Source organism: Embiotoca jacksoni, unplaced genomic scaffold (assembly GCF_022577435.1).
Source record: "Embiotoca jacksoni isolate LCO1_2020_lvr unplaced genomic scaffold, fEmbJac1.0.p SCAF_15, whole genome shotgun sequence".
Classification (NCBI taxonomy): domain Eukaryota; kingdom Metazoa; phylum Chordata; class Actinopteri; family Embiotocidae; genus Embiotoca; species Embiotoca jacksoni.
Window position 1 is genome coordinate 11,348,087 of NW_027185285.1, and position 22,444 is coordinate 11,370,530.

The 22,444-nt window shown below is 41.6% G+C and overlaps 1 protein-coding gene across 1 annotated transcript; it reads right to left on the bottom strand.

Moving 5' to 3' along the window:
• Nucleotides 1–3,306: 3,306 nt before the first annotated feature.
• Nucleotides 3,307–21,924, bottom strand: top3a (DNA topoisomerase III alpha). Its single transcript, XM_069149590.1, has 19 exons — nt 21,607–21,924; nt 21,348–21,407; nt 21,184–21,257; nt 20,996–21,071; nt 20,670–20,778; nt 20,277–20,420; nt 19,913–20,083; nt 19,705–19,805; nt 15,753–15,827; nt 15,352–15,434; nt 14,861–15,071; nt 12,633–12,818; nt 12,302–12,431; nt 11,249–11,362; nt 10,895–11,060; nt 10,652–10,798; nt 9,859–9,981; nt 5,920–6,692; nt 3,307–4,005 (listed from the first exon to the last, which is right to left on the bottom strand). The coding sequence occupies exons 1-19, from the start codon at nt 21,829–21,831 to the stop codon at nt 3,842–3,844; spliced, it is 3,132 nt and encodes a 1,043-aa protein (XP_069005691.1). The 5' UTR covers nt 21,832–21,924; the 3' UTR covers nt 3,307–3,841.
• Between the last annotated feature and the right edge of the window lie 520 nt (nt 21,925–22,444).

Below are 22,444 nucleotides of genomic sequence, written 5' to 3' on the forward strand. Positions count from 1 at the left end.
TGCTTTGCCCTCTACGTGCTGCTGTAACAACAAAATTTCCCCTTGCGGGATTAATAAAGTATCTATGTATCTATCTATCTACTGTATCTCTCTCTCTATCTTTGTTGTTGTTTTGAAATCTTTGCATGTCTCTGGTCATTTTGAAAAACCCTGTTGTGATTTTGTGTCACTTTGTAGTCTTCTTTGGCATCTCTGTGGTTAATTTGTGTTGTTGTGGTAGTTTTGAGCCACCTTGTGATTTTGTGCCTTTTTTGTCACTTTGACGTTTTATGTGTATATGAGGTCACTTTGTGTAACTTCATGGTCTTTTTTCATGTATTTGTGTACATTTTGAATTTACACTGTGCACAATTATTAGGCAAATTGTATTTTTGAGGATTAATTAATTATAATAATTATTATTGAACAACTACAGTGCTCTCAGTCAATCCAAAATGTTAATAAACCTCAAATCTGAATATTTAAGAAAGTAAAAGTGAGGTTTTGGCTTTCTTAGGAGAATACCTGTGTGCAAAATTATTGGGCAACTATTAGTGTGCAGAATTATTATGGAACTAAATGAAAAACAAAAATGTTCCCATCTCACTTGTTTGTTTTTATCTGTTAAAGTGAGAATAATAAACAAACAACTCAACATTTACAAATAAACATTTCTAACATTAAAAAAAAAAAAAAAATCAGTAACCAATATATATATATATATATATATATATATATATTGGTTACTGATTTTTTTTTTTTAATGTTATATATATATATATATATATATATATATATATATATATATATATATATATATATATATATATATATATATATATATATATATATATATATATATATATATATATATTATTACTATATATATATATAATTACTGTTATTGAAAAGAAGGGTGTTTCCCTCAGTAACCAATATATATATATATATATATATATATACCAATATATATATATATATATATACCAATATATATATATATATATATATATATATATATATATATATATATATATATATATATATATATATATATTGGTTACTGAGGGAAACACCCTTCTTTTCAATAACAGTAAAAAGCCGTCCATTCATGGATTCTGTCAGTTTCTTGATCTGTTGATGATCAACTTTTTGTGCAGCAGCAACCACAGCCTCCCAGACACTGTTCAGAGAGGTGGACTGTTTTCCTTCACAGTAAATCTCCTGTTTAAAAAGGGCCCACAAGTTCTCAATAGGGTTTAGGTCAGGTGATGAAGGAGGCCATGTCACTATTCTTTCATCTTTAAGGCCTATACTGGCTAGCCACGCAATGGAGCACTTCGATGCATGCGATGGAGCATTGTCCTGCATAAAAATCATGGTCTTCTTGAAAGATGCAGACTTTTTCTTGAACCACTGCTTGAAGAAAGTGTCTTCTAAAAACTGGCAGTAGGTTTGGGAGTTGATTTTGAGTCCATCTTCAAACCGAAAAGGTCCAACTAGCTCATCTTTAGTAATATCAGCCTATACCAGTACCCCACCTCCACCTTGCTGACGTCTGAGTCGAAGTGGAGCTCTGTGCCCGTTACTGATCCGGTCACGGCCCGTCAAGATTCACTCTCATCTCATCAGTCCATAAAACCTTTGAACAATCTGTCTTCAGATATTTCTTGGCCCAGTCTTGACATTTCAGTTTATGTGTCTTGTTCAGTGGTGGTCGGGTTTCAGCCTTCCTTACCTCGGCCGTGTCTCTGAGCACTGAACACCGTGTACTTCTGGGCGCTCCAGGTAGGTTGCATTTCTGGAATATGACAGCACTGGAGGATAACGGCTTCCTGGTAGCTTCACGTTGGATTCTTCTCAAATCTTTGGCAGTTAATTTGCGTCTTTTTTTCTCAACACGTTTCTTGTGACCCTGTTGACTATTTGCAACAAAACGTTTGATGGTTCTGTGATCACGCCCCAATATCTTAGAAATTTCAAGAGTGCTGCATCCCTCTGAAAGACTTTTTGACTTTTCAGAGTCAGTTAAATCTCTTTTTTGCCCCATTTTGGCTGAGGAAAAGGAGCTGCCTAATAATCATGCACACTATGATACCGGGTGTTGATCTCCTTAGGCCACACCCTCCCTCATTACACAAATACACATCACCTGATATGCTTGGAGTTGGAAAATATGCATAAAAATGATGATATGGTCATAATACTCACTTGCCAAATAATTGTGCACACAGTGTATGATATACTTGTATCGCTCTTCGGTCTTTTTGACTCTCTTTAAAGTCAACTGATTTCCTTTACAATCACAAAATGTTACCAGTCACTTAAGTGAATGCCAACATTAAACATGAACATTAATGATATTGACTGAGGCATTGGCCGAAGGGTCCCCTGATCATTTGGCCCCTGGGCCAGTGCTCTGTATGGACCTTTTCAATAATCCATCCATGATCAGGACAGGAAATACAACCATATCAGCAATTTCTGCTCATTTGCTCAAACTCCACTCATTAAAAATGATGCAAGTGTGGCCTCACAGGTGTGACTGGCTGTGTTTTGTTTTGCCAATTTTAGCTGCCTGAAAGTTCAAAACTCAAGACTGAACTAAAACAAAAACCAAAATAAAACATGAAAAAAGTAGAACACACTCCAAATAAAAACAAAATTTCAAAAGTTTACCTCCATTATCGCTTAAAAGATATAAGTAAGCAGGGAATATTAAAGTAGAGTTTATTAGCATTAACTTTAAAATCTTTGGCTCTTACAATTCCTCAGACCACCAATAGAAAAGCCGAGCTTTTATTATACTTTTAGTGTAAAATAAAAAATTTCTGATTCTCCCGACAACAACCACCTTCACAAATCAACAAATAGAAACAAACAAACAAAAATAAAACTCACTACTGTATGGTGAGGGATGGCGAAGAGGACCAAAAACGAACATGTCAATTCACACTCTTACATACGCCATTAATTTGTTAGTCAGAAACTGTGTGCAAATACACTTTTACAGAGATGTTTATTAATTAAAGTCAGCACTGCTGTGGCTGTCGCCGTCCTCCAGCTGCTCTCAGTCAAGCTGTGAGGAATGTGAATACAGTGAAACACAATAGACGAGGCAATAATTTGATCCAAGGCCAGATGAGCAGTTTTCCAATTACCTGCAGTTTGAGGTTACTGTGGTTACAAACACCTACAAGTATTAAAAGTAGCTCAACACCTCAGAGTGCTGCAGCGGTGCTACGTCTCTTCTCGAGTTTGGAGATTTTTCCTCTGGCAGCGACAGAGTTGGAAACGCACGTCTCTTTATTAATAAAGTTCAACAAGTTAGGAAATATGTTAAATTTAATAGTCCAGCATTAACTTTTTTTTTTTATTGACATTTCAGTTTCTGTACAGATAAAAGTAACTGGTGAGCTTGGTAGCAGGACAAAAGGTAAACTTCATGTTGAATGTCTTTTCCTCCAAGGGGTCCAAAAAGAGCCAAACATCTTGAACAATGCAGATCTGAGGACACCCGAGAGATCAGTGTTGGGTAAAAACAAAAGGAAAAGTTGCAGTTTCTGTCGGGGACAGTCCCCTCGCAGACATGTGGCACACAGCAAACAGGAAACAGAATTTGTTTAGCGCCATTCATGACTTTGGTGTTGCACTCAAAGCCGTCCTTTTCCTCCTCGGGCTTTTATTAAAATGCTACTTGGTTCATTGTTGTTGTTTTTTTTTTTATCCCGGAAGAAGATCCATCGCCTGTGAAGAGAAACTTGCTGTATAATCTGAGCTGTATTTTTCACAATAAAATCCGTTGAGTTTTGGTCCTCAATCACTCCACACAGCTCCCGAGCATCTCCGGCACGGACAGCGGTCATCGCTGAGGACAGGTGACTCGGGTGTGTCCCGGCATGCGGCAGATGCCGCAGGTGCGAGGTTTCTTAACCGCGGGCGGTTTGTTAGCGGCGCCATCTCCCGTTATCTTCTTCCCCTTCCTCCCGCCGTCTCCACCACCATTAAATCCACCACCAAAACCACCTGATGCAGGGGAGCAGAGTTCAAAACAACCACATGACATGATTAGAGGCCACTGTGTAAACAAGCATCAAAGAAGTATCTGTGAGCTGTGACTGAAGAGATGGAGTCTACCTCGTGTGTCGATACCTCAAGGTCTCTGTGTTTGTGAGTCGTGACAGCTTTTTTTTTTTTCTTCTTTTCCTTTTTTTTTTTTCTTCAACCGTTAAATAAGGGAGGGTGATATCTCTCCCTCTCTGATGCTTGATCTGAGTTTCCATCTTGTCTGCTTTTTTTGGATAAACATGCTGTGTTTTATAACGCAAACAGAAAGCATTATCTGCTGCCATATTATGCCAGTCAGACAATTTGACGAATAAAGTGAAATGCACTGCAAATGAAGTTATATGAAGTATGCAAATTTCAAAGAGAGTAAAATGTAATGGTCAAAATCAGACCCAGCAGGTAGAAACAGTGACAAAAGGTAGCTATATTTAATCAAATCAAGCGCACCTCCAAAATCACTACATCCATGCGAGCTGTTCTGTAAGGATGTGATAATATACTAACATGACAGTGCTAAAATGAAGGTTCAATCTTAACCAGCGTCAACCTCTTCGTTTAGCTAGAATGCTAACGTGCCAATTGGCACTTGCTGCGTTCATGTTCACTGTATTCACGAGAAGAGTCCATATGAACCCCTCTTGTTGTGTAATCACGATGTCGAACCAAAGAACTTTCTAAAAGTTCCTGGTTCACGAGTTGTGACGTATCTGCTGACGTTGACTGAAATGGTGGAAGATATGGGAAGTACATTTTTTTGTTGGGCGTTGACCTAAATAAAGAGCCTTTCCTGCATTACGTTACCCGCCTGCTCACGTGCTAATTTTTTTTTAACCTCTGCGGCTTCTAGACGGCGTCCATGTTGCTGTTGTCTCGTAATGGTGGTTTTAGGATTGAGCCAGATGAAAGCCGAGCACACACGACTTCTCGTGTCATAACCACGAGCTCACGAGTTCCATTTAAAGGCAGCAACTACATTCATGTGGTGGAAACATCATTAGTTTCACAAGTTTCTGATCATGAATTAAAGTGTTGGGCAAACGGACGTTTTACCCCGATAATGACGAAAAGGGACTGATTTCAATTCATGCTGAAGGGACTGTGATTGTCTGAACCAAATGTCATGGGACTCCATCCAGTGATTGTTGAGCTGCATCAGTGTGGGCCGACCAACTGACAATGCCGTTTGCAGCCTTCGATGAGTGTGTCACTGTGTGTGTGTGTGTGTGTGTGTGTCCTTGTGTTACTATATGGGTTTTTCCTACCATTGGAACATTAGGTGCAGCACCCAGGTTTTTTTTTTTTTTTTTCACAGCAGCTTCTCTGTAATCTTTGTTTTACCAGTGTTTGGTGATTATTATTTTGAATGCAGACTTTTTTCAGTAAATATACTGATGATGATGATGATGATAGTCAAAAATTATGTGAAAATGCACAGTTTTTAGTCCAATAACTGCCCACCACCACCCACTGCTACCACAGCACATATGCACTCCAGAAACCAGGGAAAACCCTACATAAGGAACCGTTCCACCTTTAAACGATCATAGTGAGGACATCACTGCAATGGGGACATTTTCACTAGTGCACACTCCTTTAAGGGAATGTTTGAAAGTAAAGAGGCTTTAAAGATAAAGGTACAAGAGGTTTAGGTTAGGGTAAGAGTACAAATTTGAGTTCTGCATTTACAGTGGCGAGAAAAAAAAATCTCTGAAACTTTGAAACAAGGCACGAGGAGAAAAAAACCCAACTCTCCAACATTTTGAGTTTGAGCTGTTCACAAGCTTGATGGCAGCTGAGCATCGCAAAAAACTCCACAACGTACACACGTGTCGTGTCAATGAGGGTTGAAATGTATTCGTGTGTGATTCCTACCTGGGGGGGGCACGTTCTCGTCAGCCCACTGGAAGAAGTTGCACTGCTGCTCTCTCGGTTTCCCGCAGACGTAGAACATCCGGCCCTTGTTTGGACCGTCCTTCTGCACCGTACGTGTCACAGCTGTCTCATTACAGTTGCACATCGTCTGTTCAGCGTGGCCTCCTGCGCCCACGTCCTGCCCTCTGCCTCCTCCAGACGTGTTCCTGAAGCCCAGAGAGGGCCTCGGAGGCTGCGAAGTCCTCGGCGCTGCCGGCGGAAGCCCTCGACTCTGCGCCGCCGCCGCCGCCCCGTCCTGACTCGGTTGATCTGCCCACAGGAAGAAGCTGCAGCTCCTGCTGCTGCACCCGTAGAACTGGCGACCTTGGTTGGGGCCATCTTTGCGCACCGTCAGGAGGGATGCCTCCTGACCGCAGTTACACACAATGATATCACTGTTGGTGTCTCCAGTCAAAGCGTCGCCTGGAGGGGATCTTGGCTGCGGGTTCCAGGAGGGGACCGGAGGAAGGGAAGGCCGAGGATTAGCACTGGGAGGTCTGGTTTGCCGTGGTCTGGGGGGCCTCGGAGCTGGAGGACGAGGGTCATCTCCTCTTCCTCCCCTTCCGCCTCCTCCCCTTCCACCACCGCCACCACCTCCTCCTCCACCTCCCCCTGCTCTGAGATATTTCAGATCCAGCACCTCTCTGAGTGTCTCGTCACATCCGCCAATGCAGCCAACGAAGTCCAGAGGCATCATGGGAGGGAGACTGCCCCTGCGGAACTTGAACTTTAACCTGAGGATGGGAGGACACACAGGAGTCAGCCTCAGTGTACACGTTACTCTGACAGAGCTGCAAACTGAACTCTGCTACACTGGGCTGCAATCCAACACAGACAAAACAGAAAGAAAGACGTTTTTATGTAAACAGACTCCGTAAATTCTCAGGTACTTGGGTAAAACCTTTTACTGTCCGTCTTCATAGATACATTACATGAACTAATATTATGGCATTTGTTGCCTTGTAATAGGAAAAATTGTAGGATACATAAATCAGAATAGAGCACCGGAGGTCATTTCAAGGAGGTAGCACCATATTTTGTCCATCAGACCAACTTGTTAAACACTGGACAGTGCAGAGGACATGAGCAGAGAAAAAAATGTATAAAGAATAACCAGTGTTACTGTTAAAACATCCCACTCCTACTACACAATACTTTGATTGTACACATTAACAAAAAATACCCCTGGCCATTATATTGATATTCATGGTCCACAGAAGATGAGTCATAATGACTCTGATGTGCAAGCTGACATCTTGTCATGAGTACATAATAATTACATAATAATAATAATTACATACATAAGTCATGAGCTTAAAGGTGATGATAAATTATTTAAAAGGAAATGAATGAAACATGGAGGACATCTGGATTTATTAAATGATGAGTTGCAGTTCAACAGTAACATCATGCGAGTACCTTTTGCACTTGTGCACAAAAATTTGTGTTTGGATGTTTTGGTAAAAAGTTGTAAGAGTTTCTTAGTTCAGCAAAGTGGTGATCTTAAAGCTTATCGCGTGTTATCATAAAATGTAATGACCGAACAAATCCACAGAAACAACCAGGTTTTAGTGAATTGGAGAACTGCAAATGGTAACAAAGCATAACATACAACCTCAACAACCATCTGGCTGGGAACCTATGACCCACTTTCACACTTGGAAATAACATGCGTTCTGGGTGATCCAATCAGAAATGGTCAACTCAAAGTAATTGAAATATTAGAAATCAAAATATTGAATGCAACTGTGTTTATATCTGACCCGGTGTTTCCGCATGTGACCGTCCCCTGACAGCAGGTTTGTTGCTTTTTTTTCTTCCACCTAAAGATCTGCTCTTCTTATAAATCTTTTGCTACTGTAACAAATATCCTGCGTGAGTCTGCTGAGTTCAGCTGAAGTACACAAACAGCAGTGGAGATTTAGCTGCAAACCTAACGAGAGGCCATAAAGCAGCTGTTTATTGAATATGAACACGTCTGACGCGTCTGACCAAAGGCTCCTCTGAGTTTATTTTTCTTTAATTTATCTCGTCTGTAATTTCTGACCCACATAAGACCCACAGCTGTGGAAGAGCCGCTGCCCCCTTGCACAGTTCATTTATCCACCGCGGCGCAGAGCCCGACCCTCACAAACCTGCTGGAGTAACTGAATAATCAGCCTGAACCACCGTGATTGGGAAACAAACAACAAAATATGTCATAAATCTCCAAAGATCAGCACATTAAAAATGAGGCTCCAGTGAGCAAGAATTTCATATTTTGTTAACGGCCTGTTGGCATTGATTTCTCTCCTGTGGTCTGTACGTGTTCACATGCTTATTTACTTGTATTTGTACATTATGTTGATTTGCATATAAAGTGGGGAAGTAAGATCCGATCACAAGTGGTCACAGTAGGCACATATAGAGACGCATGTTATTGCCAGGTTTGAACAGGAACCTGTTAGCACCCTCCTTCGTTCCCTCGTTTCCTGCGTTCCTCATCATTATAAGCCGTGCAGTAATAATGCCCCCCGATTATCAAAATTGAAATGTAACAGTTTGTCCCTCAGCCGGGTATACTAAGAGCATATTTATAAAAGGGCACAGCAGAAATTTGTTTGTGTGACTTTTGATGGAAATATAAAAGCCATTTCTGATACACATTAATTAAACCCAGAACTCAGTGATAGACGGAGGATAAACATCCATCAGAAAGTGGCATTTTTGACATGCGTGAGACAAAAGTTGTTATGATACAAGTTGCCGTGGCGACCAGTGAGGTAGCAGAAAGCAACAGTTTATTCCTGCACACATCTGCTGCAAACAGCAGCTGAACTTCTCCAGTGAGCTTAAAGCTCCTGTGTGAAATCTGATTAAAAAACACTGAAGTGCTGTAGCTCAACTTTGAGCTCTGTACCAGATTGGTTGCTATGGTAACAGATGCTGGTACTTTGGCTCACTGCGAGCGCGCGCCCTATATTTGGACTGAGCAGAGGCACGTGCTCAAGGGGTTCACGCCTACTTGTGTAAACAAGAATTTTGACAAATTTCTTGGCCTCGTGAAGCCACTCTGTGTTTGTTGCTGTTTGCACAGGAGAGAGCAAAATAAAACACTGCAGGTCTTCAGCACTAAATTGACCTCTGAGACAAAAATGTGCGCGTAGTTACTGCCAGTCTGAGTAGACAATTATATCTTTAATGAACATTTACATGTTTAAATAACATGATGCATAGTGACTCCCAACCAGTAGTGTGGTATAATTCAAATCAATTTCAAAGTAATATTAAATTATTATTTCTGCAGCAGGTTAATATGACAAGCAATAATTTTTTTAAATATTTTTTATGGATAAATCAGTGATGGTCGACTGTTTACAATCACAGCTCTTAAATATTCTTTACTTTCTGAAAAAGCTGTGTGGCAAACAGATTGTCAGCTGGTATTTTAAATCTTTTTTCTTTTTCCCTCTACTGGTTGGGTACGGCAAAGATTTAGCACTACATTTCCATAAAGTTTTAGACTGGGACGAGACAGACAACAAAGATTAAGCCTGTCATATACTGTCAATTACGATAATATTGGTATGCAGACTTTATCTCAACCACTGTAACACTTTGGTGCAGCCCCCAAGCACTCCTTCACAGCCCCTAAACTACTATAGCTTTACTAAAGGCTTTCTTTGACCAGTGTTTGGTGATTCATATTTCTATGGCATTTTTAAAGATAATAGTCCGAAATTATGTCAAATAACGGCCCCCCCCACCCCGCTACCACAGCACATAAGCCCTAAAGAAACATTGAGGGAATACTCTGGAATAATATGTTCAAAAAGAATCAGTGATAATAGTAATATTCCGACCTGTTAATATAATGACATCATACCTTTGACATTTTTGAGCATAAAAATCATTACTCACATGTGAATGGGGTGGGGCTGACAGGTGGGACAAATGCTGTCATCTCTGTTGACCTCAAGCACCATGTCGGGGAACCACACCGCTGTCTTGCAGGCTGGGTAGCCCACACATGACAGGTACTTACTGCAGCGGGACACACAGCACGTCAGACGCGTGAAAGAAAGAAGAAGAACAACAAGTTATTTTCATCATTTTACTAAGTATACTGTATTTTCTTAGACTGCTTTTTGCCTTCATGCAACAACGCGAAACTTGCTTTTGATACAGGGAATCTATAATTGTGAATATTTTATATTACTTTGTGTGAAGGTTATGTTACGAGTTCAAGGCCTGTTTTTAAAGCTTCTCCTTGTTGGTGTGGGTTCCAGAGTGTTTTTATGTATGAGCCGCGTTGTTAGAGAGTCGAATCAACAAACGCAGATGTTTTAAAGGAATAATTCAGCATGAATTTTACAGATTGTTGAAATAAATGGTGCTGCTCCAACAGTATACATTACAATGCAATAAATACACAACTTTGATAAAAAAAAACTAAGTTACTAAATGTTCACTGTGATGGATTACGTATTACATGCCAATCTCGTCCTCTGCCACTTATTCCAAACTAATGTGCATTTAATTTGTCGTTAAGGAGCTAAAACATGTTCAGCATGGTTCTTTAATGTGTGGCGTGTGAACAGAATAATCTGCTTCGCCTTTTGAAGGAGTTTAAAAAAATATAAGAAATATAAGGCAAACTTAATGCATATCAGAGATTGCATCATTTAATTTCCAGTTCTTCGCCTCGTCTCACCTGTTTCCCTCCCTCCTCTTCTTCAGCACCATGTCCCGACCACAGTGAGGGCACTTTCTCACGGGCAGCGGGATCTCCATGTCCTGCTGCTCTACTTCAGTGATCTCCTGAGCTGCACCCAGATATGGAGACAGAGCTTCATCCAACCTGAGGGAACAACAGAAAGTTACCTGCAGTGATCACAGGGAAGGTGTAAGTAATCCATCATTGTGAACAAATATGAAATAATCATAAGCGACTAACTTCTTTGCCTTCTTGACAGACTCGATGAAAACAGTCTTGTATTTCTGGACGTGGTGCTGCAACACGCTCCGTTTGTTCTTCCTGCCCTCGGACACCAGCTTGAGGTCCGCCTCCAATTCAGCACGTAGGTTTGGTTTCGACATCTCGTGGCCCATCGAGTTATAACCTAAACAAACACACATATACACAGTTGATAGGTAGCATAACCGAGTGCCAGGGACAATGACAGAAAGGAAGCTTGTCAACATCTCTGTGTATTAAAGCTTACAGTATTGTGGTATGACGAGAGTGTATGTGTGTGTGTGTGTGTGTGTGTGTGTGTGTGTGTGTGTGTGTCCGTGTGTGTGCACATACCCTCCACCAGTCCCATGCCGAGCTCTCCAGGGAGAAACCTCTGGTCCTGAGTCAAGCCCACATACATGCGACTCTTTATGGTCTCAATGTGGTCTGCATGGGTTGCATCTGTGCCTGAAATACACAGTAAGTAGAGTACAATTTACATCAGACATGAAGCAGTTAACACAGAATAAACAAAGTTTATGTTCTCGTCACAAATGATAATAATAATAATATCTTTATTTAATAGTCTTAATTAAGATGAATTTAATCTTAAAAACCAGGTTGCAGTGCTTTACGAACGTTTTCAAAAACAATGAGCAACAGTTAAAAAAATATTGTCATAAAATACAATAATAAAACAAACAATAAATCAATTAAAACAGTGAAATCCATAAGTAGCGACTCTAAAATAGTGAGTTTTTAAGAGTGATCTGAAAGAATACGGTGTGTTATCTTCCCTGATCTCTTCCGGTAAGTCATTCCACAACTGAGGGGCTCGGACAGAAAAGGCCCGGTCACCTCTCATTTTAAACATAGACTGAGAAATGACGATGACAAAAGAGTCGCTAAGTTGTTTCCAAGGTTTGCTTCCAGTAATGTTGATCTGATTTTGTGCAAACAGGTCAACAATCATCCCCAGGGAAAATTATATTTTTATCTATTGCAGACAATGCTGCACATCAATGAGGAGGACTGCTTTATGGTAATAATGTAAGTACAAGGTTTTTGTACCAGCGTGATGAAATATGTTCATTTGTCAGGTTTTGAAGTCAACGATGAGAAAGAACATACCAATTTTATAAACAAATGGTTTCCTCCTTTAAATTGACCAGAAAATTGAGGACGTTTTTGTAAAGTTTACAATAAGTATAAATGAAAATATTCTAAACCGTGATAGAAGATTTGATACTGGGTCTCGTGAAAATCTGACAAAGGGCATGGGTGTCAAATTTTTGTGTACAAATTTCATTTGGATTCATCAATAGTTTCTTGTTTCTAATTTGTGGATTTGTGAATTCACACACACATTAGAAACAGAGTTTGCGGCTGTGTGTGTCTGCAACCTACCAATGCCGTGCTTCTCCATCAGTGTTATGAGGTCGGCTTCAGTGAGCAGCTGCGGAGGGCTCGTCTGTCCGTCCAGCATCTCGATAGCCGACGGCTGGAACTGGGAGCCTTGTTCGTACACTGGGATCAACTACAGAACAGATTTACTGGATTAGATCGCACACGGGCAGCAAGAAGCAGGAGGAGCTGGTATCTAATGAAGCTGTGTTTGTTTAGTTTGTGCTCCCTTTAGCTGAGACTGGTGATTGAAAAATAAATTGTATTAGATGGCTTAGACCTAAACCCTGGTACAGTTAGTTCACAGAGTTGAGAATTAACAGCTCTGACATACCTTGGTGGTCCACCTGTCGTACGGGTAAACGTCCAGGTAGTTCCTTGCAATGATCATGAGCCCCGAGGCGGAGAACTTTTCCTGAGCGATGTCTATCTCAACCACAGTCTCCTGCCCCAAAGCATCCTGGGATACACAAGCCAGGAAGTGCCGGACAATGAACTCGTAAACACGCCCCTCATTTCCCTGGGAAGAATGGAAGTGGACGGCTATCATTTCAAGATGTTTGTGTTTTTTCCCACAAGTCCATGTGTGCAAAAATGTGCAGGCAATAGTTTACAAAGTTCATAAACTACTCATCAGACAAAAAAATAAGAAAAAAGGGACCAAAAAAAAAATCTCCCTTTAGACCTGATCAGTATTTTTCTTTTGACTATAACTGTAAAATCATCCTGCATGATTGCAACTTGTGTGACTTTGGGCTGCTACAGACTAAGGGTGAAACCTTGAGGTAATTGTTTCTGTCCTGTTATTAAAAAAAACCTTGGAAGGATATAACGGGGACTAGTTCTGTGTTAAGAATGTCAAAAACAAGAACATTTTGCAGCAGAAAAAGATTTGTTACTGCTTTTGTCAACATATCCAAATACACTGCTCAAAAAAATCAAGGGAACACTGAAACAACACAATGTAACTCCAAGTCAGTCACACTTCTGGGAAATCAACCTGTCCAGTTAGGAAGCAACACTGATTGTGAATCAATTTCACCTGCTGTTGTGCAAATGGAACAGACAACAGGTGGAAATGAGGCAATTATCAAGACAACCCTAGAAAGGAACGGTTCTGCAGGTGGTGACCACAGACCATTTCTCTGTCCTCGTCCTTTCTGCCTGATTTTTGGTAACTTTTGCATTTTGCCAGTGCCCTCACCTCTAGAGGTAGCATGAGGCGGTGTCCACAACCCACAGAAGCTGCTCAGGTAGTGCAGCTCATCCAGGATGGCACATCAATGCATGCTGTGGCAAGAAGGTTTGCTGTGTCTGTCAGCACAGTGTCAAGAGCACGGAGGAGACACCAGGAGACAGGCCGGTACACCAGGAGACGTGGAGGGGGCCGTAGGAGGACAACAACCCAGCGGCAGGACCGCTATCTGCTCCTTTGTGCAAGGAGGAACAGGAGGAGCACTGCCAGAGCCCTACAAAATGACCTCCAGCAGGCCACTAATGTGCATGTTTCTGCTCAAACTGTCAGAAACAGACTCCATGAGGGTGGTACGAGGGCCCGACATCCACAAGTGGGGCCTGTGCTTACAGCCCAACACCGTGCAGGGTGATTGGCATTTGCCAGAGAACACCAAGATTGGCAGGTTCTCCATCGGCGCCCTGTGCTCTTCACGGATGAGAGCAGGTTCACACTGAGCACATGTGACATACGTGACAGAGTCTGGAGACGCCGTGGAGAACGTTCTGCTGCCTGCAACATCCTCCAGCGTGACCGGTTTGGCGACGGTCTGGGAAGGCATTTCTTTGGAGTGCCGTACAGCCCTCCATGTGCTAGCCAGAGGTACCCTGACTGCCATTAGGTACCGGGATGAGATCCTCAGACCCATTGAAGACCATATGCTGGTGCAGTGGGCCCTGGCCTCCTTCTGATGCATGACAATGCTCGGCCTCATGTGGCTGGAGTGTGTCAGCAGTTCCTGCATGATGAAGGCATTGATGCTATGGACTGGCCTGCCCGTTCCCCAGACCTGAATCCAATCCAGCACATCTGGGACATCATCTTGTTCCGTCCACCGACGCCACGTCGCACCACAGACTGTCCAGGAGTTGACTGATGCTTTGATCCAGGTCTGGGAGGAGATCCCTCAGGAGAACATCCGTGGTCTCATCAGGAGCATGCCCAGGCGTTGTAGGGAGTGCATACAGGCACATGGAGGCCACACACACTACTGAGCCTCATTTTGACTTGTCTTGAGGAATTTCCACAGAAGTTGGATCAGCCTGTGATCTGATTTTTCCACTTTTATTTTGAGTATGATTCTGAATCCAGACCTCCATGGGATAATGATTTTGATTTCCATTGATCATTCTTATGTTATTTTGTTCTCAACACATTCCACTATGTAATGAATAAAGATTTTCATCTGGAATATTTCATTCATTGAGATCTTGGATGTGTTGTTTAAATGTTCCCTTTTATTTTTTTGAGCAGTCTATATTAAGTCCCAAGAGGGCAACATTTCAAATTATAAGGACATGTATAAATTGTTCATGCTGCCATCCTACCTGCAGTGTGTTAGTGAACTTGGTGGGGTGTATGGGAGGGTGGGCTTGGTCAGACTTCTTCCCCTCCCGTGGGTTTGGTCCCCCTGGCTGGTCGAGCACCCGCTGGGCAAACGTCCCCCAGTTCTGGCTCTGCGTCTGCTGCTCCACCAGCGGGCCGAGGGCCAGGTTAGCGGGAAATATGTTCGTCTCTGTACGAGGATAGCTGATGAACCTGAGCAGAAGAAGAAGAAAAAAAGAAGTTACAAATCATATTCACACAAACAGAGAAGAAATGCCCTGGAAATGTGACGCCACTGGTTAACTCATCAGTCACACTCCTGAGCTGCCAGATGGTGTTTACAGCAACTTTGACAAACGGGTAAACTAAAAGACTGAAGTTCAAATGAAAGAAAACGGAATTCAGCATATGGTCAGACCGAGACAATACTTGGCTCCCTGCAAAGCATGTACATTACCTGAAATACTGCTCATTCAGAAGTTCACACACTCACCCTTGGGTGTAGAGTTTTTCTGCAATTTTCATGGTCTCCTTGGCACCTATTCTCAACTTCCGAGATGCCAGTTTCTCCATTTCCTGTGAGTCAGAACCACAGAGGACTGTTTGTAGTCTAACAAAGCAGGGACACATTCAGCCTTTCTTACATTTTCAACTTAATTCAAATCATTCAGTGCAGATAGAAATAAATCTGGGGAAAGACAGCAGGTGAATGACCTGCAGTAAAGTCTAGCCGGCTTTGAATCAAACTGGGGGCTCACTGCTAAAGTCATTTCCGCCCTTGTGGTTTGCGCTCTAACGACTCAGCTGCGGTTGTCTATTAACAAATGTGTTTTAAGATAGAGAGTACATTATGTGTGTGTTTGTGTGTGCAGTTGTTTAACTTTGTATTCTTACCACGGTGTCCAAAGGCAGCGGCCTCCACTTGCTCTTCGGTTTGCTGGTTACTGAGGTGACTGTTGCTATGGGATCCTGGAAATGAATAAAATTATACTCTCTTTACACATGTGGCTTTAACTCATCGTATTCAAGCAGTTCGACAACACTTTGAAAATCAACTGTGGCATCCAAACAACTGCAGCAGCAGTTATACACGTGTAGATGCACTTATATCTGCAAGTACAAAACACACAAACAGAGTTGGTGCAGGTCCATGGTATAATCTAGGATTTATATTAGATAAATACACTCATCTGCGTGATCAAAATGACATCAATATGTTGTCAAGACAACTATACTCTCATATGTTGCAGGATGTGTTTCAACATAAAGCCATTTTGCACCTGGTATAGGTAGGGTTAACCCCAGACCGTCTTTCTTTTAAGATATTTTTTATCATGTTACCTTTATTTAATTGCAACAGTTGAAAGAAATACAGGCAGCATTGGCAAGAGTGAGGTGTTAACATGCAAAAATAGGTACTCTGGTGTTGTTGCACTTTTCATTAGCATGGCTCTTAACCGTGGGGCCTCTGGACGCCCCCAGCTTCAGAGTAGATTTCGAGGTGCGAGAACAATGGTCAAACATTTTTTAACTCATGAAATTAAAACTCCAACAATGAAAGAGGAGTTTAATAGTTCTCTGCAGCGGTGTTTTATCATGCAAATGGTCATTAGTCCATTAAGTGCAAAAGTCTAATTTTGTAAAGCTGAAAAAAAAGTCAGAGCTTGAAAACACTTTTGCTGCAGATATACAGATACTGTATGTGCCACAATGATAGTTTCATAAGTGAGAAAAAAAAATTCTTTGCAAATGTTTTATGAGGAAGGAAGTTCATTGAACTTGTTTGTTAAACCTCAAGGAAACACGTGGTGTGTTTTTTTGAGAAGAACACTGACCTTTTAAGTTTAATGTGTAAGAAAACTGCACAGAGAACATTTAAAGATCCTGTTTTGTGTAAAGTGAGATTTATGTTTCTTTTTTAAATATATAGCAGGTCTACATGCTGTATAAATACTGTGAAAGTGTACACAGAGAAATGGACACAACCTGTATTCAGCAGCTGTGCCGCTTGGGACATAAATTTGTGATGTCACAAACTCACACTAATGCCATATGTCCGCCCTCTGCATGACCCACTACCCAGCAAGCCACAACTGAAGAAAACCTGTGGTTGGCCTGGGCGTGTCAGCCAATCAGAAGAGATGGTCATTGATATCAATGTGTCTTAAATACATGGACACAAACTGTCTTTTGTTGATAGATCTCAGAGAGAATCTTAAGAAGGGAGATTTAGAACTATATTAAGATGTTTTTTAGTACTTAAAACTACAAAAATATCTTTTTATGGAGATCAAGACTGCAAATAAAACCATTAATTGATTTTCTTCCTCGTGCAGGACAGAAAAATCAAACACAGCTCAGTGGAGTTGCGATGAACTGCAGAGTTAAGCTGATTCTGTGTGGCTTTGTCACTACAAGTGACCTGTTTCACATTCTGCTGTACACAATCACGTCATCCTGTTACTATAAAAACATTGATAAGTGCAGTTTTAATGTATAATGCAGAGATCTCTTTACTGGCTTTGCCTGATTTCTCAGCACCCTTACCAGAATCAGACCCTGAGTGCACAGCTAAAAAGAGCTGCAGGGTGGCCTTACCAATCACATCCTTCCTTTAAAATAAAAGATATTGAGAGTTTCACACAAAATTTAATGTTAAATATATACAGGTGCATGTAATGCAATTTTACCAACTACCAACTAGTGTTTCTTTGCTATCTCTCCATGAACCAAAGTAAAGGAGGAACTGTAGATGTTTGACTGATCCCTGATGTACAAGGATGTACAGTATTAGTGTTTGTCTGACCTGAGTTTTCCTTCTGATACTCACATCTCGCTCAGTGGGAAACAGTGAAAACGAACTAAGTGATAATCACAGCGTTTGTCAGCCTCGTTGGCAAACAATACGTGTTTTTCTATGACAGTCATAGACTCAGATGACACCTCCATCCTGTCATCAGAAGCAAAACCACAAGGTTTGAAACAAAAAGATGTTGAGGCTGGACCAACCAACAGGAGATCATAACACAACAACATGTACCAACACTATCATACAAATTACAACAAAATCAAAACAGAAATGACCATCGTGAACACACAGAGAGTGTGTGGGTGATCATGACTGTGGTTGTGTTATTATCAGCCCTCATTGCAGTATGATTATTGTATTGTATAATTGTTTTGACCTGATTTGGCATTTTTATGAACAACAAACCAAAGCAACATAAAAAAAAACAAAAAAAGAATACAACACAATGACAAAACTGTGATATGGACAGAATACATGCAGATGTTGAGACAATAACAGTGAAACAAGGCTGGTAAAATAGAGAATAATGTATATTCTTGATTAAAAAAAAAAAAAAAGGACAGGGAGAGAAACTAAAACATTAAACTGTAGTCAGTCTGTTAATTGTATAAGCAGGAGGTCTGGATGCTGGATGTAGCCTAGGGTCTTCACAAGCTTTCTGCTGTGGCCTGCCGGCACTTTGGTGTAGACCAACAGCCCCCAGTGGCACCCATACCACCCCCACCAGCACCAGCCACTTCCAGCCAGACCACCACTGTCCGACACATATTTTTGAAAAGATCTTTAGCTATTAGCCATATTTTTTGTTTGTTCAAACACTGAAGGCGGATGAATAGTGAAAAGTGAAAATTGTAGAAAACCATTACCACACCGAGACTCTTTTGCGAAGTCTCACGGCTCCGTCTTCAAATACATGATTCAGATGGGGGATACAGGATCTTTTCAATGCGTAAGAGTGGTCGATTTTTAATCTGAAAATCTGGATTACAGCATGTTGGAGTGAGCTGGGGTGATGGGATGAGAGTGCCTGCAGGTGGGAGACTGACCGTCTGGTGCTCTAGTGTGGTCAAAACAACTTTAAGCTCAATGCTCTAAACTCATTGTATACTACTGCCATTGAGTCCAACCTCACCTCCACCACCACCATCTGGTACGCTGCTGCCACTGCCAAGACAAGGCCAGACTGCAGTGCATCATTCCCTCCACTGAGAGGGTGATTAGCTCCAAACTGCCGTGAGCATTAACATCCATGATAGATCACGACCAACCCAGACATAAACTTTTTTTTTGTAATTACTGCCAAGAGGCTGAGGGCTGTCTGGTCCAAAACTTCACACCACAGGACCCGTTTATTTCTGACTGTAGCTGAAACGGGCTGACAGGCCCACTGACTCGTAGACATCACACATCACATTAACATCCATGATTTTATACTGCAGATCTGTGAACTCCACACATATGACGCAGCTTATTACATCAAAGCAATTATTCGAATTCTTTGTCAAATACATTTTTGAAATTTCACTGTTGTGAACCACTGTATATTTTAATTTGAGTTCAGTACAAGCACAGTCTAACCTGTGTTGAGGTTATGGCAGGGCAGCAGTTAACTGTTGGTATCACTAAGCTTTGGCATCATGGTACTAGAAACTAGCACATTAATGAGCTTATTGCAAGAATGAAAGGTAGGAATGAAGGATTCGGCTACAAATAAGAATACTAAAAACAACTAAAAGCATCATTAAAGTAATAACTAGGAACGTCAACGTAACAAGGTTTGTAACATAGAATCAATAACTTACCAGTATTCAAAATATACTTTAGACTTGAGTATAGAAAGATTGAGGTCTCTCCTTAAATTAGCAATGTTTACACTTTTTTTTTACTGTCTGCACACATAAACCTGAAATCAAAGAAAAAAAAAAACTCAGATTTGTCGCTAACTTGTTCTGAAGAAAGAGCTACAGAATCATCAGCTGACCTAAAGTGGGTTCAGGTACAATGTGCTCATCATAAAACATACAAACAGGCACATACCTCCATGCAAATCTGGTAGAGCACCAGGCACGCTGTGTGGTTGAAGAGTCGGTTTCTTTTCCAGCTGAACTCCACAGCGTCCTCGTCCACCTCATGGAGCACTGAGACAAAGACAGACAGGCAGGAAAGGAGTGAATATCCTGGTAAAACCTGAATCATTGCATCTCCACTGGACCTGTTCTGGGTCTGTGCATGGATGAGTTTGTACCTTTGATCTTGTAGAAAGTCTCAGGTATGAAGGCCTGGATGGCTTTGAAGCGCTCCACCACAAAGCCCAGAGTGGGAAACTGACAGCTGCCGTATGAGATCAGCTGATTGGCCAGAGACTCTGGAAAGATCTTCTGCAGGCGAAGCGTCTGGAATCGAGTGAAGGATGCACCTGCAGGAGACGATCACGAGAGGATTACATTACAAACGTACAGGGCTTTCTATTCAATGTGACATTTTTTCAGATCAGCCGGAGCACCACTGAAATGTGTCATCGCGCTCAAACTTGTGATTATGCTGAAGTATTACTCTTTGAGCCATCCCATAATCCCCAGAGAGTCTCTTTGAAGTGAGTCCAGCTTTACCTATCCGCAAGTCCAGCTCCTGGCGGACATCAACAGCATCGCTGATGTTAGCATCCGGCTCCGTTAGAGTCTCACATGCTCTCTGAATTGAGTTGGGGGTGATTTCAGAAAACTTTGCTCGAAAGACCTGCAAACTCGGCTTCACTAAAACACACACACACACACACACACACACACACACACACACACACACACACACACACACACACGGAATTAAGAGGATCCTTTTGTGGACCGATCTACACAAACATATTTACTTTGCAGACAAAAGTGTGTGGCATCAGATTTCTCATCAAAGTTTTCCCCAAAATGGAGTTTAGATGCACATTCACTGCAATAACAATATCAATAACAATACCAATAACAATACCAATAACAATATCACTACAATACCTGCTTTGCAAACATCTATGACTTCAAAGCCAATGTTTTCTCCCTCCCTGTCACAATCAGTCCAGATGACCAAGGCCTGGCATTGCCTCGCCTCCTTCTCCAGTGTCCGCTGCAGAGAGAGAGTCAGGGACGGGTAACAAGAGAGGGAAGAAGGAGGGAAGAAAGGAAAGACAGAAGGTTAGATGGATAAACGGGGAGGGAATTAAAGAGTCATAAATTTGCAGCAACAAACACACAAAAAAAACATCATAATCGTCCACACAATAACACCAGAAAATGAGTGAAAGATCGCAAACGTGAAGTGACGTCCAACATAGTGAGCGTACCTTGATTTGCATCATGTTATCTGGACAATACTTCTCTACTTCGGCATCAAACAGCAGCACAGGATTGCAGCTGTGCCTTCGGGGAGAAAATGTACAAAAACAAGCAGTTGTTATGATACTGTACTACGCTGAATATACACACACACACACACACACAAAAAGAAAGTATTTATTTTTTTTAAATTTACCACTTCTGGAACGGTGCTTTAAACTCCACACCGAGCAGATGACCTGACACCGATGTCATCGTTACGGTCACATTCTGGTGGAGACAAATCAGAGACAAAGTCAAATTCAGAGGACATTCAGGTGCATGTGTGCAGATTTCATTATTTCTCTTGGCTTCACTTACCTGACCAAAGAGATGATATTCATACTCGTATATTTTATTAAACTTTGACATTCCTTCCCTCTAAAAAAAAAAAAAGAAAGAGAAGAAAGCAGTCAGTACTGGTACAATCATAGATGTGTCATTTGTATTAATATGTACTCACTTCAGGAGGTACAGGAAAGACTTTTGAGACTTGTTTTTGTCGGTGGATTTATAATCTCTACACCGACTGTGAGTTTGATCTGTTTGGGGTGTTTGTTGGTGAGCAGACTTGACCTACCCTCCTGGCCCTGCCGCTGGACATGATCTCCGAGATGCCCTTGGCCGCATCGTTCTTCTCGGCCACGCAGAGGACCCGCTTGATCTGAGACCGGCTCCGGATCATGTCTGCCTCCGGCGGGATGTCCGGCCACCGGCCGCTCCGCGCCGCACAGAAACACCTCCGCTGGACCCCGAACCGCTGCGACCGAAGCAAAGCTCTCCCGAGGAGCTGCACTACCAGCATGCCTGGCCCTTCTCACATGGAGCCGCCCGTCCACCTCCAGGCAGCGGTGGAGCTGCTGTCCTCGGCCTGAGACACAGCGGCACCGTTAGCTCTGTTTACAAAATCCGCGCCTGGTTGTCAAAAACTGCCGTAAACGAGGTCGTAGTGCTGTCGTAAAATCCGGGAGCTACCAAACCGTCAAATTAAAACAACTTTATAATAATAATAATAATAATACAATACATGCATTCAGATTTACTACTGCCAGTATGCGTGGCACATATTGTGTTATTTTGAATGCATTTTTTTTTCACAATAGTAATACAAATGTAAATGATGAATACTTTATGTCTGTTAAAGAGAAAATACACCCTAAATAGGAATTTGCATTTCAGTATCTAAAATCCGTTCACCATAATTCATGCTGAGGTGATGTCCTTTGTAATTTTTTTAGGGAAGTTTACAATCAACAGTTAAATAAAACAAGTTTTTTTTTTTTTTAATTCAATTGGTGAGTACTTTTCAGTATCTCACCACCAAAATTGATTCCTGTCAGCATGGCAACTCTGAAAGCACTTTAATGTTTGGAAATAAAACTGTCTCGTTTTATTATACAAATCTACAAACGCGCTTG